Raw genomic sequence first — 18,405 nt, 5'->3', positions numbered from 1 at the left:
GTCTTCAGAATTTAAATGAGCCAATCCTCCTTAATATTTGATGGGGTTTTTTTTGCAATAAAGTAAATGGAAACAAATGCGTTGTATTCCTTTTTTTTTTTTTTTACGATACTGAAAAATAAAGGATTATGACCCCAAAAATGGTGGCACACATCTAATCAAGACTTTTCCACATCGCCCACATGGAGCGTGGATGTCCGCCAAGCTGCTGCAACAAGACGCCTGTCTGTTTTCTGTCGAAGATCCTTATCTGAGACGAGATTGAGAACTCAGTATTCCTGGACATGACTGGTGGTCCTGTCTGCACAGGAAGGTCTCTCTTAAAAAGGGGTTGGCCACTAAATTTGAGAATTATCGTCTATAAACTCCCTGTTCGAGAGTCAAATTATTATTTGTGAACATCAAGAACTGTATCTCCCTCAAAACAGAAACTGGAGAACAGGACCTCATAAGAAAAGGGTTGTTAGGGTCAGTGGGAAAGCACCAGCAGATTTTATTGGGATAACTACATATTTGTTGGATCCAGATCGACCTAACAACATTGCTTGTGTTAAAAAGAATTCCTTCTTTTTTTTTTTTTTTCAATCCACAAAATTTGCCGCCCATGAGTCTATGAAGTAATTGTGGACTTGATACCAGATGGCTCTGGTCTGAGCTCTCAGTCAGTTTAATCGTTTTTGAATTACAAAGTTAGTGGTTAAGATATGGATCAGACGGAGTAAATCTGTGAGCATGATTTTCAGGGATTCTATTATTTGCCTATGAATTAAAGTAATACTACTTATCCCTTCTACTAGTAAAGAAACAAATCCCTCGTTTGCACCGTAGAGATCATATCAGTCATACACGGGGCTTTTCGGTGCCAATTGTCTATGGGAATGCAGATTGCCGTCTCGATCTTTATCTTCTCATGTCCACCTCTTTGTCTGATTAAGTCTGAATGGCTGTGGTCTTTCCCTTTGGGCACCTTCCCTTCTCCTGCTCCTCATTGTGTGACCCGATACGTTGCATGATTCATACTTCGAGATCTCTTGGATTTCACAGGAAACAGTCACGTGGTCTGACGCACCTACCGCACTGGGAGCAAAGACTTCACTTTGGCAAGAGGTGCCCTTTGTTTTTTGCGTGCCGAGACATACATTATCTGCCTCTTGGGCTGTCTGAATGTATGTGGACATGAGAGAAACCTGAGAGTGAATCAGTCCAAGGCGCCTCAGCCCTTTCTTCTGCTTCTCGTCTCCTAATTTCTATTCATGATTTTTTATCCACTGCCGTTTCCAGCGTTCTTGACCCCTCTCAAGGCTGCATTATCAAGTCACTGGGTAGAAGGGTGTGTATTCATGTTCAAATTGGAATGACCAAGTAGATCCGAAACCTTCCTGTGACAAAGACAGATAGGGGCTAACTCCTGGTGCTGCTTCGACTCATGGATGTGATGGACACAACCTTCAGTAAAGAACTAATACACAAGTTCCTATTTAATCTTGAAAATCAAATTTATGGACGTTTCAAGAACAAAAGACAGTTTTATACATGGATCAAGTCTAATTACTGTTACAACACTAAGGACATTTTCACTGTTAACATTTGATCTGGTTAGTTCTGATTTCACATTATAATTTAGGCAGCACACAAGACTTGTGTGTGACATATGTACGTTCTGTCATCATCACCTACGTTGGCTGCGTCTACATACACTTAACATTGATTGGTTTTCCACAGTAAGGTTATGTAACACTTACAGCATCACAAACTCACACTCGTCGTGTCAAACATTTTATCGTCATAGGCGAAGACTGCAAGCAATCCTGGAGGAACCAGTGATGTTTCCGCTTCTTTTTCTTCCTCTATTGTTTTATTCTGTCTCAACTTCCTGCAATTGGTCCGATTCACCTCGTTTGGTCGGACTAAATTCTGGTCTTTTGGTCTGGACTACAAAATAATATTTTATTTTAATCGAGCAAACGGTGACAGACTTATTTACAAGTTGATGAGCTGTGAGGCGGCAAGAGACTCACAAGCAGACAGAAGCCTGTAACCTGTTTACTAAGGTGAAATCAAAAAAATATATAAACACCATCCATTTGTATTTTTGCACAATACATTTGTTATTCATTAATTCATAAATGTTCGAGGGCTTGTAAAGAGCCTGCATGTGTTGCTCTGAGACATTAACACTCGTCCTGGAGGAGCTGCTTGAATGGACAGTGACTGTGGGCGAACAGAATGCTTCACATTCACATCTATGCCCATGGGAAGGAGAATGCTTTTCCATAATTGGGGAAAAGCATCTACATCAGAAGGATCAAAAGGAGCGGCTCGCAATAGAAAGACCAACATCCGTTTCTGAAAAGTAATTCTATTAAAGACAAGGTACAATTTCACAGGTCTAAATATAGCTTCCTTCGCAATAACCATGTCAAGACCATGGCCCCTTTCTTCTAGGAACCGATAATGCAGATTTCCACTACCAGGACAGGAAGTTCACTTGTTTAACATCATGTGTCCTAATTTTTATAGAATCGCCAGCATCTTAAAACCCCTGGCACTGGATTTATGAATTAGTCAGCAGTTTCATTGCTTTGATGATATTGCCCGAAGCTGTGTGAAGATGGAGATGTTTCCTTTGTGTTTCCTAGGGTACATAGTGTTGCTTAACCTGTGTATAAACACTGTAATTAAAGCGTCACTGATATTTACCTGTGGTGTTCCTCAAAATAAAAGGTTTGACAGCCCATGGTGAAAAAGAACACTTTTAGCCTGAGGGTGTCCACATATTAACACATGCACGAGCACACACCCACACACACACACACACTTGTGGAGACAGAATGACAGACATATACTGTAGACACAATGTGCCTCAATTTGTAAAGCAAGACTCAGAAGCAGCGGCAAACAAAGAGCTCATTTATGAAGGCCGACGCCACAAGACAGCGAGTCAGGCAAGTGAGAGGAGCCAAAGCGTTTTGAATAACCATCGGCGATGCCAGGCGTTGAGGATATGGGGTAATTTGATTTCCGGTGGGAGATGATAACAACAGTTAACAGCTATGCCTGAGGGGAAACTCTGGAAAGGTACAGTGACATTGGGAGTAGGCTGAAAGAAGGTAGAAAAAAAGACACGAGGAGCATGTAACACGTCCCCGCCAGGTGCAAACTAAAACTGTGGAGATTAGAGGGCCTAAATTATACATCAGAGTAATTAGAGATGAGGTGGCTTTGGATTCAATCTGATGAAAGCTGGTTATGCATTAATCTTAGTGACTGCAAAAAAAAATACTGCATAACACTCTTTAGAGGCTCTCGAGGGGGAGGTCCAATAGATCAGCGGCACAAATCCGGACTTTTCATTAAGGGAAGAGTTGTCAAGTTGGACGGGGTCAAGTAGAGAAAGAGACAGTCATGTGAGGTGGTCACAAAGAGGATTGAGGGTGCAAGGAGAGGTGGAATGTTTGAGTGGAGAGTGGAATCGACTTTTAGAAAGAAAATGAATGACAAACCATCAGGTTTTGTGTTCATTAATAAATGTATAATGTTCACATTTGAGCTACACAGTTGAGCTAAGTCGATTATATCACAAACCGATCACTCCACAGACAGACATTTCATTTTGAGCAAACTTGTTATATTATAATTAGTAACAGTTGCCAAGGAATGTGACGGTTGTCAGAATAATGCGCGACTAAACATTGAGTACAAGTGAAGAAACTTCCACTGTGGTTTCTTGGAGAACAAGAATAGTGTCCTTAGGATAGTAAGCGTGAAATGAGGAGAGACAATGGGGACATGCAGCAAAGGACCGGGTAAGAATCGGACCTGTGGCCACTGCAGGACTGAGGACTGAAAGCCTCCATGTGCGAGGTGGGCGCCCCAATTTCAAAAAATGTTGTTGTCAACAAATCTCATTAAAAGTCCAAAACCACAATGAATTGATCCACTCAACTAACAACCGCTGAAATTTGTCAAAAGTATCATCTCTGTAGCCAAAGTCTGACACACAGCAGATTATGTTTCTGTGTCTGAGAGCTGTTTTCCAAAAATATTGCATTGAACATGGACACCATATAGTTCAAGTCAATCTCAGGCATCTTTTTTTCCAATTTATCAAGAATAATAAAATATGAAATGATGAAGCCATAAGTTTAATAAAGGGAGCTGAATACTCTATTGTTTGTAATTGCATAGTGCAAATGCAATAAAACGAGTATTGCAGCAGCCTGTGCAATTCAGAAGAATTTAAAGTAATAAAACAATGTTTTTTGCTTATTAAATGAATGAGACACATTAATAACAATCTGCAAAAAGTTGAGCAAGCAAAGTTCGGGAGTTAACAATATTTTGCTTTTGTAAGCTGGAGAAAATTCCATGTTTTAATGGTACTGTACGGAAATTATCAGCGTGGGATTCCCAAAGAATAGGTCAACAAGGGCATGTTAAAAACTACCAGTATTAGTGTGAGTTTAGTGTAAGATTATATGTGTGTGTGCGTGTGTTTACCTGTGGTGGCCGTTCTGGAATAGGTTCATTGCGCAGGGCTTCCAGGGCCTTCATGGCAGCGCTGTGTCGTGCTGCTTGGCGGGTGCGTCCGTCGCCAATAAACTCATTAGTCCCCACTGAGAGTTGCACATAAAAGATCTTAGGAACAGGATAATGGTACCTGGAATGAACAGAAAAACAACATTGAGAAGGGAATATTTATATTATTATTAAAAAAACTGTCTATCTCAACATATGAGGAGCAAAAGGATATTAGAGGGTTGTTTACACCCTAAAGGGAGCATTTATATCTGACATAAAAACAGATGAAAAGCAAAGGAGGCGAGGCTCCAACTTTATGAGCCAAGTTATCACACCATTTACAGCGTTCCCAAATTAAAGGCCCATCACTTCATCAGGGTCAATTACAACACAATGGCGTGTTGGCCAACCACTTGAGTAATGTCTTGCTATTGAATCTCAGCTTAGCGATGCCTAACAAAGCACAGGGACATATATATCCCCTCCTCTTTCTTCTTGCTCTGCACATAGATTTTCCTCTCTTTCTTTGGGTCGTGACAAGAGCGGGACTGGGCTGTCACCGAAGAGATTTAGAGGTCTGCAAGTCCGCGTGTGTGATACCCCCTCCTGGGTCAGGGGGAGAATGGCTGAGAATGTCTGCCGGTCCGTGGACAAGGAAAGAGAAATAGTGGGAACGCTAGCGAGAAAGGAGAGGATTCCCAAGTTTTTCATATCCGTCTCCCTGTCGGCTTTCTTCTCTGCCGGTATACACTTATATTCACATGGACATACAGCCACCATATGTGGCAGACACAAACGGCTAGCCGCAGTCTAGCAGTCAAAATGTGTATATCCTAGAAACCGTTGCAGTTTCTTTCTCAACCGAGCACACACATGCACATCATTACATGAAGAGATCTCGAGTCGAAGCACCATATTCAACTGGGCTTCTTCTGAAACCTATAAACACTCCCTCCTGCACATATCAATGTATTTAATGCCTGAGATCAGATGTTATGAGTCATTTCTTCTCTTAAGTGTAAGAAGACAAAGAGTCTACAGCTCTGCTGGCTGCACTGTGGAGCTGCAGTAATAGCAGTCGGCATGAATGTTGACGAGACATTTCACTGAAAACCACAAATCTGAACCTCATGTAGGAGGAAAAAAAACACCGTTCAATTTTATTTTTGCCAATCTATTGACACTATTTCATTGGATAAGTTTAAACGCTTTGACCTGCTGATGGGGACATATCAAAAGTCAGGGATCAGTAAATCATTTGATGTTAGCAACCTGCAAATACACAACAAGTATCACAGCAGTTCATCCCATAGATGTTGACCCATTGCACAAAAAAACAAACATGTCAACATAAGAGGAAGTGAATAACCGATATAATAATAATAATTATAATAATAACTTGAATTAACATTGCCCCTTTCAAGAGACCCAAGGACGCTTTACATGTGTCAGTGAAAGATCATCTGGGGATCATGAATTGTCTGTACACAAGCAAAGTAATTCAACTAGTTGTTACAAAATTTAAATCTGGACTACAGAGATGGACAGAATGACAACCATGGCTCACATGGGTAAAAGTTATAAACATACATCCATTATGTAATGTTTCAGTATATTTATAGTAATCGTGTCAGACTTGATTGAGCAGCTGCCTTGGGATGTGTCAGTGGTGGCAATGTTGGCCAGTTTCCCAAAGGGATAGGAAAGATGCATCCTAAAGATGTTTGTCCAGAAAGAAAAGTTACAGATTTATCATTTGGATCTTGTTTTCATAGTTTAGGGCAATCACTGTATGCACCAATTTGATGGTTGATGTGGAATATTGATCAGACTGAACAAGAAAAATTAGCAACCAAATGGTCATACAGATTCTTAACTCCCATGTTTTATTAGAAGAGAAAACAAAGGTTTACAGACCAATATCTCCAATTTCACATTTACCTCCAAATAAAGTTACAGATACTATGACTTAAGATCTGGCTTTGAGTTTATTGCCTCATCACACTCCACTGTGGCAATGTTGTCATGTTTCCAGATGTTACGTACTTTGGTGAGTACAGTGTTATCACAACTAACAGAAACTGTGGCAGAGTAAATAAGACCGACTGGAATCTACCTCCAACAAGATTAAGTTATTCTGAAACTACATGTTGACGTTTTTGGCCTCTTTTCCAGTAACATACCAGAACACTAACTCGTACAAGATAAATCTCTACAACACGTCATTCCACTGAAACATCTCTTCCCCCAAACTCCTGACCATGAGTCAGCATTTTACTCCCAGAATTCCAGCAGGTCTTTCTCCAGCCCACAGCCCTCCTCTCATCCGTCTGCTCTCAGCTCCTCCTGGCCACGGGAGCCTTCCCTGGGCGGGGGCCCGCCTGGCCCTCGCACGTCAAGTGTGGCCCCAGGGTCTCAGAGGACATGCCAAGTGCAACATGGGCTCGGGCCAACAGCGCTGAGCAGAGATGGGAGCAGCTGGGGCTGGAGTGCTGAGTACAGGTGCAGAGAGGAAGAGAGAGAGGGATAAGAAAGAAAGAAAGAAAGAAAGAAAGAAAGAAAGAAAGAGAGAGAGGGAGGGAAAGAGGGAGAGAAGAGAGAGAGGGGGACATGGAGGGAGGCCTGTGGGGGACCCTACTCCACAACGTGGGAAAGTAGTGGCTTACACACAAGAAAGTCAGCCAAGAACACAGGCGAGCACACGCACACACATCAAAATCATGCATTGCGGACAAAAAAAGGCCGGGGAATCACGTCAGCACACTGTGGCCAGCACAAAAATCAGCACATGCTGGCTGGATCTGCCTGTTCTGTGTTATCAATTATTATTATTGTTATTATTATTACTACAGAGAGGGAACTGGACCAGGACACCTGTGGGGAGGGTGCAGAGACGGCTGAAAGGGAAAGAAAATAATAAAAAACAGGACTTTGTCTCGGTGATGACGTGATTGTGAGTGTGCGTGTGTGCGTGTGTGTGGGTGTGGGTGTGTGTGTGTGTGTGTGTGTGTGTGGTATGACTCAGTGATGAGTGACGGGGCGAGCGAGAGAAGAGCCACCTGATGCCGCAACTCAATCAAATGATAACTCATCAGCGTTGCACTATGTGTAATGGATTTCACTTTGAAGGCATCTCTTTCATGTGGGCTACGTTAGTTAAGGTCACCATTTCATCATAATCATTCAAAGACTCGTGCACGAACACACACGCAGACGGACACAGTCAAAGCTCCAGACGTTTACTGAGCCCACACGCAGTCCTACCAGGAAATTGCAAGATATGGTATTGCAATTATTACTATAAACGACAGGGTGACATTTCAGCTGGAAACTATTTTCTCTTGTGGAATGCAAAATTGTTTACTTTGCAAATGCCTGTGTAGAAAAAAAAGCTCATCACACTTGTTCTTCAGCTGAACACTAAATACAGCCACTACTTTTCATAGCAGTATACATTACACGAAGTGACGTCAGGGAGATCACATGTATAATGGCAAGCAACACATAAAAATACCACCAGTCCCAGAGATGTGCACCTCATGTTATTGTAGTTTGTCTTTTAGGTTAGTTATGAAGTTCTTGGAAATCCTGCAGTGCATCATTTTCAGTAGTTACAATGATGAACAACTGAAAAATGACTTGGCAGATTACTTACTAAAAAGCTAAATTGAATTAAGCGTATTCCCAAAATGTGGTTTGAACACGACACTGCTGGGAAAATAGTCAGTGTAGTCCAGCAATTTAACGGTGACCATGCGACATGAAGAAGCTTTCAAGTCACAGATAAATACATTGAAAAAAAAAAACAAGATGCAAACGCAAAGTGATGCATCGGAGGAAAATTAAAAATATGTGGCCTGTAATTAAACACATGATACTGCTGACCAGTTGCAGATGGCGCACAGGGAGCCATGAAAAACTTCAGCTGCTTTGGCTGGCAAACCTGTGCAGACCGCAGCAATCAAAACCAAATGCAGGGCTTCCTTTCAGCCGTAAACCTGCCATTCTGCCCATGAGAACGCATCAATCTCCGCTGTGCTCAGAATAGAAAGAACGCCACCGTTAATCAGCCCAGTCGACCGTGACTTGTGGTTGGGAGCATCAGTGGATGTCACCTACACTTCCCATTAGTGATTAAAAAGTAAATGGGCTCCTCTTCCAGCTCTTCAAGTCTGTTGATACTGGCTGCGGTAAACGTATTAAGGTGCCCACACATTGTGCAACAGGTTCAATGCCTGTCACTCTGAATCGTGTCTAATAAAGCTTTGGAAGCAATCAGTGTCAGACTGCGTTTTCATTTTGAGGCATGTCAGATGATGGGACGAATTCCTGCTGGATCGCAGCGCTGCCATGTGCACAGACAAAAAAAAAAACATGCAAGCAAAAACACGTATCATTCAACTGCACACTGGTGATTTGAAAATGCAGCAAAAGGAGGTCATCTCATGTGTCAGCGCTCTTTGTATAAAATGGGTGCTTGGAGGAGGGTGATAGATATATTCTTTTTGCACATATTTCTCAGTAACTCAACAACAAACTTGGACTGATGATGTGATAATGGACTAAATTGTGTGTGGGGTGGTGCTGTCATTTTGGTTGGGCTGCCAGGTTCTTTTGACACATTCCTCCATTTCTTGAAAATAATTACAAAATGTTGCACAACAAACAATTCACGGAAAAGTAGATAACAAAGGACAAATGTTAGCAAAAGCATGATGCAGACCTAACAGTGGTGTACACTGATTGTTTGGCTTCATAAAGTGGGTCATGGCTACAGTCACATTTTGGGCTTTTGTCACAAAATTTCTGAATTTTCAGACTTTTGACACAGCCTGTGTTTGGTTGCCGAATGACACATTTCACTACATTCATCTCACAATCTAAAGCCGAGAATCACTCGGCCTCTACAAGTAACTTAAGTCAAATGAATCTTTCTAGTGCAGAGGCAATCCTCTCTCAATCTAGATTGGTCTATTTCAAATGGATAACTGTGTCATTTACATCTGCATACTTTGATAAATGGCAAAACACCACTTTTCACTCCTCGCTACTGCTCATGGTTTAAAAGAAATTCAATAATACTTGTGGGTTTCTATTGTATATGAGTTGGAAACATATGTTTTCTACAACAAAAGCAGCAGAGAGTAAAAAAAGAGTGGGCTAACAAAACACAGACAAATCATGACATGAATAAGGGAGTGTACTGGCCCACTTTGTCTTCCAGCATCACTGAACTTGACCACCAAGACATCTACTGGCCACACACGCAAACACAAATAGCTGTGTGCATTAAACCACAATTACACAGACATAAACACACACACACGGAGCCCTGTACTGGGAGCAACAGGGTGACAGAGATTTGGAAGAAAAAGAAAAACTTGGACCGACTCACTTCTCCACCAGCTGCACTTTCTTCCAATCCCCTGCCAGACTTTTACTTGTTTTCTCTCCCTCCCAACATCCAGACTTCATTCCCTGTGTCCATCATTGATTGCTCTCCTTCTCTTCTGCCTCACGCAATAGCTAATGCAGAAAATGCAGAGTGGTTCAAGAAATCAATCCATTTAGTCAGATAATTACTGCTTAAAAACACCAACTGTCGTAGTGTTGGGGGTTGTGTAAGTAATTCCTTTGACAGTGTCTGTGGTTAGAAACCACTTATCCACTAAGAAGAAGCAGATTAAAGTGTGACATTAAAGCAGTGGTTGGCAAATGAAATTATTCTTTTGGCTGTAATTGCTCATTAAGCAATATGTTTTCGGCCTTTGTACATGACACAGAAACCCACACGTCTGTTTCAAGATAGATGAAAAATATAATCATGGCACTTTGGAGCATTTCTTTCCACATGTGTTTTCATAACGTTGAAGTTTTCATCTTTAATTTTCTTTATTTTCAACTATTTGCATGCATCTTTTTGAAGTTGTAGTGTGTTGAGCCCTGAGAGCCACAATAGAATGTGATTTTTTTTTATTTTGGTTGTAAGGCTGCTGAGAACTAAATGTTGCCTTTAAACTATACATTTATTTTTATTTATAAACTATACAAAATATATACTTTTAGTAAAGAGTTTGGCCTTGGGTCAATTGTGCTTTTAAACTATTTACAACACAAATGGCAGTCAGTAGAGCACATACCTCCCCCAAGTCCCGTAAGTCCACTTGTGAAACCACATTTCAATTCATGAGGAGAGCGATCCAAATCACACACACACACACACACACACACACACACACACACACACACACACACACACACACACACACACACACACACACACACACACACACACACACACACACACACACACACACACACACACACACACACACACACACACACACACAAATATCAGTCCCCTAGTCCGATGCTGGATTTTTATCAAGAACGATGAATTTTCTAAATGTTATAGAATGCTATGTTATAAAAAGTGAATTAATGAAACTGCCCCATCACTTCAATCTGCACCAAAATGTAACGCGTTCTTCCCCGACCCAAACCACACCCTTCCACTGGGTTGCACGATAATCGAGTAAATCACTTCTTACAATCAAACAAAAACAAACAAACAGGCAGGGGTGAAAACATAGCCTCCAGGAACAGATTATCAAGTGATAATTAGAAAATGTGTGAGCATGTGTGTGCATGTGACTCACAGCCGTATCAGAGAAGTCCCAACCAGCGTTATTCAATCAGACGTGCCCCCCTAAGGCAAGTCTGACCCTCTACACTGTGAAGGTGGAGAATTAAAATGCTCGATGTTAAGTCAAACTATCACTGCCGGGAGTATTGGAGATGCTTTGATATCAACCTTGTCCAAATGTTTATCACTAACACACATCAAATCAGCCTCGTGTAAATTCTATCATATGTCGTTTGTTCACATTCTGTAGGTTTTATATTAAACTCTGACATGGAGACAGTTTATTTACTCCCTCTCTCGCTCCCTCCAGTGTAATGTAATATACTGCTGGGTCTCAGGTGCTGCAGACAGCTGGTGTCTCACACACCTCATATCAGTGCCTTTACTCAGCTCCTTATTACCAACAGCCCAGAGACACAGTGCATAAAACACAGGTTTCCCAAGTGACGTGGGTACTTCATAACTTTAATTAAACTGACCAATGTGACAGCGTTCATTGTTTCCAATGTTTGTTGTGGTTTTAGTTTGGAACCTGAGATTAAAGCCATCTTTGTGCGAGCTCTGTAATCTTTGTAGTCTGTGCCCTCCTTCCACGACTGACTCACGAGAAGTCATGCTCCATGTAAACCTACCCAGGCCCTCCTGTCACACTTAACTGCTGAGTCACAGTGGTCCATCAAGTACTGTTTCCAAACATGTGAGATTTACAGCACTGTGGCTGACAGGTGGCGTGCTACAGGGAAAAAGATTCAAGGCCTACTACGTAAAAGTGACGACGGTTAGTCATCAAAGACGCCTATTCTTTAATCGTCTGACTAAAAACAGCCGTTGCGTGAATAATTCTGAATTTTTAAGCACAACAGAAGACGCGGCCAATGAGTGCAAAACAATTGTGTTTGTTAACATTTGTGTTGTGTTAACCATGGCCACCTTCCAGTGCCAACTGTCTAAAATCAGAACGTTCTGTCCTCATTGGCAATATTGTTACAAAATAAAAACAATTATTATGGCTAAGTTGCTCTGACTTGGTTGCTATGCAAGCTGTCATACATACTAATGATTTTTCTTCAGAAACATCTCCAGGGCAACATGTTATTATATTTTACTGCCTGATTAATGTTTTTTCTTCAATGATGAGTATGATTAAATTAGTTGCAACATCAATGAGCCTTCCAGATCGAGTGGGTGTCAGCTATCAAAGGGGGTCAACAGTGCCCTTGAACTCAATGAAGCAGCACCAAATTGCACACCCTCATAGAATAAAATGTATTTTCTTAATCCAAGCTCTACATATTTGGTTGTGTTTTCTTTTGTTTAACGTTCAAGCTTCAATTACATGTCTTTGTCATAAGGGTTTGATAACGATATCTTATGAATCATTGCCAATTTTCAAAATACATATATTGGCCAATATATCAATAGGGAACATTTTTCGGTCAGGGTTTATTAGTTATACCATATTGTTTGAATAATCCTCAGCGGCATGCATGGGTACAGTAATAAATATCCCTCATTGTGGAACCTGCAAAGCACCTAATTTGTTTAATTACAAAAGCTAATTTGGTTAATTTCTCTTCACTCCTTCAGTCGCATTCATTCAAACAGGTGAGTGCGATGCAGTTCACACTCAGATGTGAGACCATCTACAATATGATTCTTTCAGCTACACTGTGGTTTGCTTGTGCTGAGAAAGCAACATGGGACCAATTACAGGATGTAAAAACACAGCTTCACTGCTCGGTTTCCACTATTTCCTCATGAGCTCTCAGCTGGTATAAGACCACCAAAGAGCTACAGCATCACTTAACAGAACAAGCTTTGTTTTGACACCACAAGATGACAGGTTCTCTAACAGCAACATGGCAGAGTGAGCCTAAAGATAATCCTACAGTATGTCTACTGCTGGTTTGATTCAAACTCCAGTCAAAAACGGTGGTATAAAGATTTCTGGTATTTCTTAATCCCTCATCACTTCTTCCAGAGACTGTTCCAAGCACAGGAGAGTGATACGTGATTGTGACGTGGACTGAGCCCAAAATGTACCTAAAACATGAGAATCTGTCTCTTCTTCAAAAAGGAAACCTGTCCTCCACATCAAAATTAAAAAGGTATTGGGATGGAAAAAGAAGAAACATACAAACACTTGGACGAAACTTGACTGGAAATGGGTGACTGCTTTTCTGCAGAGTTAATGATTCATATCATTCAGTGCTGATGTCTGTAAACCCAAGAAATCTCTCGACAAACCTTTCCTCTTGACAGCCATTTGCTGCTGAGCTACCCAGGAGGTAAGACAAATCACTCTGAGCTGTACAGCATAAGAAGGCTCCAATTTCCTGGGAAAAGCTACAAGTAAGGTAAAGTACAAGTGGTGTGTATTCGCACAAACATACGGATGTGAGTTCTTGTGAAGAAGCGCACTTTAGTCACCTACCGTGCCAAGCGCGCTGAAAAGGCGGCACGACAAAAGGTGGGTCTACTGATGTAACCTGCTTCGTGCGTACTGGTCTCAGGTTCGTTTTTACATTCAATACATCAAGGTGAAAGAGGCGAGGAGGACAGACGGGGATACACAAACTCGAAACTCCACTCAGACGCGAGGAGATGAAAGGGGAGACCAGACTATGTGTGTCATCGAGTCTGTTGAGTACAAATCATGCCGAGCATTTGTTTATGTTGGACCTGTATTCCACTCCTCCACCCCCGGTCTCCTCTATAAAACACTGCTTTATGAGTTTACACCCATTTCTACAATTAGGACAGATTATACTTTGTTCTGGCAAGTCGCCCGAGGAAATTTATGTCCCATCTGAGTGAATGCATCTGAGTTACTGATGTATGCAGATATTTGGTGGGTTGAAAAAAAAAATATGCAATGTAATAAAACGTTATTCCTCTGAAGTCTCTACCTTGTGGGCTTTGGCAGGCCCCTTTTGTTTTAGGGCAGCACTGATGATGGGACCGATAAGAGAAACCATATCTGTGGAATGCCTGAGTGGACCAAAGAGCACACAGTGTCCCGATTAAGCTGCATGAGTTTTGTAAAGCCCAACAGGCCAGCGAGCAATATAAAAAAACTATATAATAAAGTTGAGAGGGAGACAGGGAGGGGGAAAAAAAGGGGAGATGTGTGTGTGAAGAGGACCTCAGAGGATATCCGATACCTCCACATATGAGGAGATGAGAGGAAATGTCGAATATAGAAAAGCGCTCATGGGCAGATTTGCCTTTTCAGCGAGCCAGGTTGGCTCAATTAGAGATGTAGATGACAAAGTACACCTGTGTGTGTATGTCTCTCTCTCTGTGTGTGTGCGCGTGCGTGCGTGCGTGCGTGTGTGTGCGCGCGCCCTTAGGGTCTCTGCCACAGTTGTCCTAGCTAATGTTATTCAAAAAATCTTGCAGGCATGAGAAGGCTATTGATTTGTCAAGGATAACCATCTCTTATCGCATCTGTCTCTTTGTTTCTTACAAAAGCATGCACATGCACGCACACACGCACGCACCCAGCGTCATGAAGGCACACGTAAGGTTCTCATTGATTTTACAAGGACACTGCCGTATAGCAGTAAGTCAATTCTAGAATACAGCGATAATCTATAATAACCCTTCATGTGCCTCAATCAAAAGCCGAGCTCAGCAAACTCAGGTATTTAATGCCACTGAAATGTGTTCATGGTCAGTATTCATTGTATCTGCTTGTGCTGCTTTTCTTTGGAACATACGCGTTTCAAAGGAGGATTATGATTAATATGTTACACTAAATCCATTTGGTCCCAACAAAGATCCAACTGGGATCCAACCTCGAATTCATTTTGTGTCTTTTAAAAACAGACATTTCATGTCAATGTGCATCCGAGAGTCATTTCATTTCCTGCTACAATAAAACACTGGGGGTGCACAGTAGCTCTTTTGTAACAAGGTCACTTCATAATATGCTCCTGGAAACAGACAGAGCCAAGACACATGGGGAGAAATTGCAAATAAGCTGCTCATAATGCATCAATAAAATCAATTACTCATCAACTACAGATCAAACTCTTGATTTTATCATTGGATTTTTGTTTATTTCTACTATTTTAAGCCCTATATACGCTAATATCTGATTTATTCCCAGATTCTTTTCTATAAAATCTGCAGTAAATGTTTCTTTCTGAACACTCAGCGACAGTCAAACAAACCTAACCAGCAGCACCACCAACTCATAACGGAAATAAGTGTCTCTTTTTGCGCCACACAGGCCATTTGTTTTTATCGGCTTTACACTGAAAACTATTTTGTGCTTGGCTGGTCGATAAGATCAGTGACAGGGAAATAATAGTTAAGTCGTGGGCCAATTCGTCAGGAAACAGAGCGGTAAGACTTGTGATAATTCCATGAGGTTTTGTCATTAAGAGCAAAAACTTACAGATACAGTGATTTTCTTCACTGTTAATTTAAAATATATTGAAAGTTGCAGCTTTAAAAATTAAAATGAAACAACAGGACCTCCAAACGGTTGATATGCTGTGAATCCACTGCAGCACCGGTGACCCTGTCTTCCTCTCACTTTTCTCCGGGGAATGCAGCACAGGCCTGCTCAGTATCTCTCCCCCATCCCAGGAGGAAATGTCACAAAGCAAAGCACTTCCCCCCCCCCCCAGTCCTTCAGCCCACTGTCCTTCCAGCTGACATAATGTTACCGTCATAACCAAATTAGGGTGGGGAGAAGGTGGGTGGCTTCTGACTGCTCTGCTTTGCTCTAACTGTGCAAAGTCTTATCCAAATTCCCACTCTGACAGAATGCGGGATGCCGGCACCCCCGCTCCCCCGGGAGCCGAGCAGCAGGAGGAGAGCTGGGAGCGCCGTGGACGTCTACGCTGGAGGAGCCCAGTATGACTCATTGGAATCAGGTGCTCCAATGATAACACAGCGAGCGGGGAATGTCCATGAGGCGAACATTGATGTAACTTCATTTCTTGATAGCACAAATATTTCCCTGATTCAATGACCCTATTTGTGAATCATCTGGGCTGGATTTCCTTCTGATGATTCACGTCATTTCACTAATTGAATCAACTGAAATCATTACATATTTGAGGATGAACAATGGCATGGATGTGACTGCACAATAACTAATGATTTAGACGTAGACTTGGATGGAAAAGACTTATGCACAGGCCCCTTCGCCATAAATAAGATTCATTTAGACGCTGATGAATGCACGTTTCATATTATCGCTATACTTCCTCATCAGGGCACTTTCTGATTTAATCAATACTGGTCTAGGTGGTGATTAGAGTGCTGATGGATCAGAGCCAGGTTGCCCTTTTAATGATGAGATTTTCCATCAACATGACTCCGGATCATGAATGATCACGAAGGACATGGGCATATGGAAACCTTCGCTTCCCTGCAGCATCATTAAGGTGACTGATTGTAGATATGGTCCGTCACTCCAGCACATATTCTGTCATCTGATGAAGGGAATTCATATTCAGAAGGTCTCGCTTTCATTAATCCAGGTCTCGACAAAACTGAAACAAGGAGACCCCGTGAAAACATAAATGACCTTGGGATAAGATACACTCTTAAGTCTTTTAGTCTGTGTCCCCCCCCCCCCCCCACCCTGACGCTTACAAAGTGGCAAAAGAAAACAAAACGGACCATGAGGAAAAGATACTGCCTGTCTTTTAGAAACTCATCACTGTGACATATGACATTGACAGACTTGCTGGGAAACACATTCTCTACTCTGGCCCACAGACGTTTGTCTTTCACCCCCTGTTTGTTCCTGCATGGATCAAATAGTGGAAGATGTGTGCCAGATGCTTGACTGTCTTCTGACTAGACTCCGTTACCCAACACTGCAACTGAATCACGGACATTTTCTGGCAACATGTCCACATTTCAAAATTAAATCCTAAAACCTTTGGCATCCGAATTACTTACGATAGGAATTTAAGGAGCCTAAAGTTTATGTAAAAAAGCAAAACAGACATATGCTTCCCTGTTATGTTTCTGTGTTTTACAGTGGAAACTCTGAATCCAAATATTGTAAATTACACGGCAGAGGTTTATATGTTAAAAAACCAGCACAAATTCACCACATTCCTAACTTACATCACAAAATGGGTGCTCCATCACCTTATAAAAGCAGTGCTGGGGTTTCTTTAAATGAGGAAACACTGCCACCTGGAGGGAATTCCACTGACTCCTGAAAATGACTTCATGTCTATTAAAAATAACCTGGATGAACAAGTGCTTTTGTCATCTGCTCAGGAACACACAGCTCAACCTCTGTAAACTGCTTAGTATTTAAAATTATTTCACAGTAAGCGCACCAACAACACCATAAAAATACGAAGCTGACTTTAAGTACAAACACTACAGACAAAATATTGATGTCTCTCCTAAAAAACAGAGGAAAAAGATGCATTGTTTGCTCTTCCTCAGTGTACTTTACACAGTTTGTTGTTAATTCAAACCATAATATGGCATCCTGTCTTTTACTACCTTGTTTTCAAGGCAGGCAACCCTATGCAATGCCAAAAATAACGTTATCTAACTGAGGAAGAGGGGGGGATCATTGATTTCGCCTCTGTGGAAAGAATGAATGTGGACGGAGACTAAGAGCTACTGGAACCCATGAGGGCACCACACCCATCAGTTTAGAAAACATATGTAGCGGAGGACTGCATCTGACACACAGATGAGCCAGTGGGATTAAAGAAACAATTCTGTTTGAGGGCATCGGAAATAAATCAAGACCATCATCACTTGGTTTCAATGGGAAGAAAGATGTTTAGAAAGGTCAGGTTCTGTCAGTTTTGGCCGAGTTCGGTTTAGAGGACCCACCTTTGGTTGAACATCCCTCTGAAGTTGTAGTTTGCTCTGTAGTTGGGCATGGGTTTAGGATCCAAAGGCCTATATATAGCTGGCTCTCCTCTCTTCATGGCCAGACCGTTCAGCTCCACTGTGGGTGTTATACTGCCTGTGTGACAAAGTGAGAAAATTAGATAAGGAAGATTGAAATAGTAATAATAATAATAATAATAATAAGATATTAAAAAAACAATTACATCAGCCAATAAAGTTTATGATCTCAGCACAACATAACTGTTATGACACAGACGCCCCAATTGACTTCAATAGTTGTACAATACACACGATGACATTTAACTGAAAATTTGAGGATATCTGAATTATGTTTAAAAACTGTACAAATGTTCTGCCCAACTGATTTTGTACGATGCTTGCAC

The 18,405-nt window shown here is 41.5% G+C and overlaps 1 protein-coding gene across 1 annotated transcript in view; it reads right to left on the bottom strand.

Annotated features, from left to right (window-relative positions):
- stau2 (staufen double-stranded RNA binding protein 2) overlaps positions 1-18,405 on the bottom strand; it is an 81,702-nt gene that overhangs the window by 58,555 nt on the left and 4,742 nt on the right. Inside the window, exons 5-6 of the mRNA XM_034571893.1 lie at positions 18,002-18,137; positions 4,501-4,660 (exon numbers count right to left, since the gene is read on the bottom strand). Of these exons, the coding sequence (XP_034427784.1) occupies positions 4,501-4,660; positions 18,002-18,137 (296 nt within the window). The remainder of the gene's footprint in view (positions 1-4,500; positions 4,661-18,001; positions 18,138-18,405) is intronic.

The sequence above is a fragment of the Hippoglossus hippoglossus genome, chromosome 20 (genome assembly GCF_009819705.1).
Source record: "Hippoglossus hippoglossus isolate fHipHip1 chromosome 20, fHipHip1.pri, whole genome shotgun sequence".
Lineage (NCBI taxonomy): Eukaryota > Metazoa > Chordata > Actinopteri > Pleuronectiformes > Pleuronectidae > Hippoglossus > Hippoglossus hippoglossus.
The sequence above is the reverse complement of the archived record's forward strand: the minus strand, read 5'-3'. Positions and strand labels throughout refer to the sequence as shown.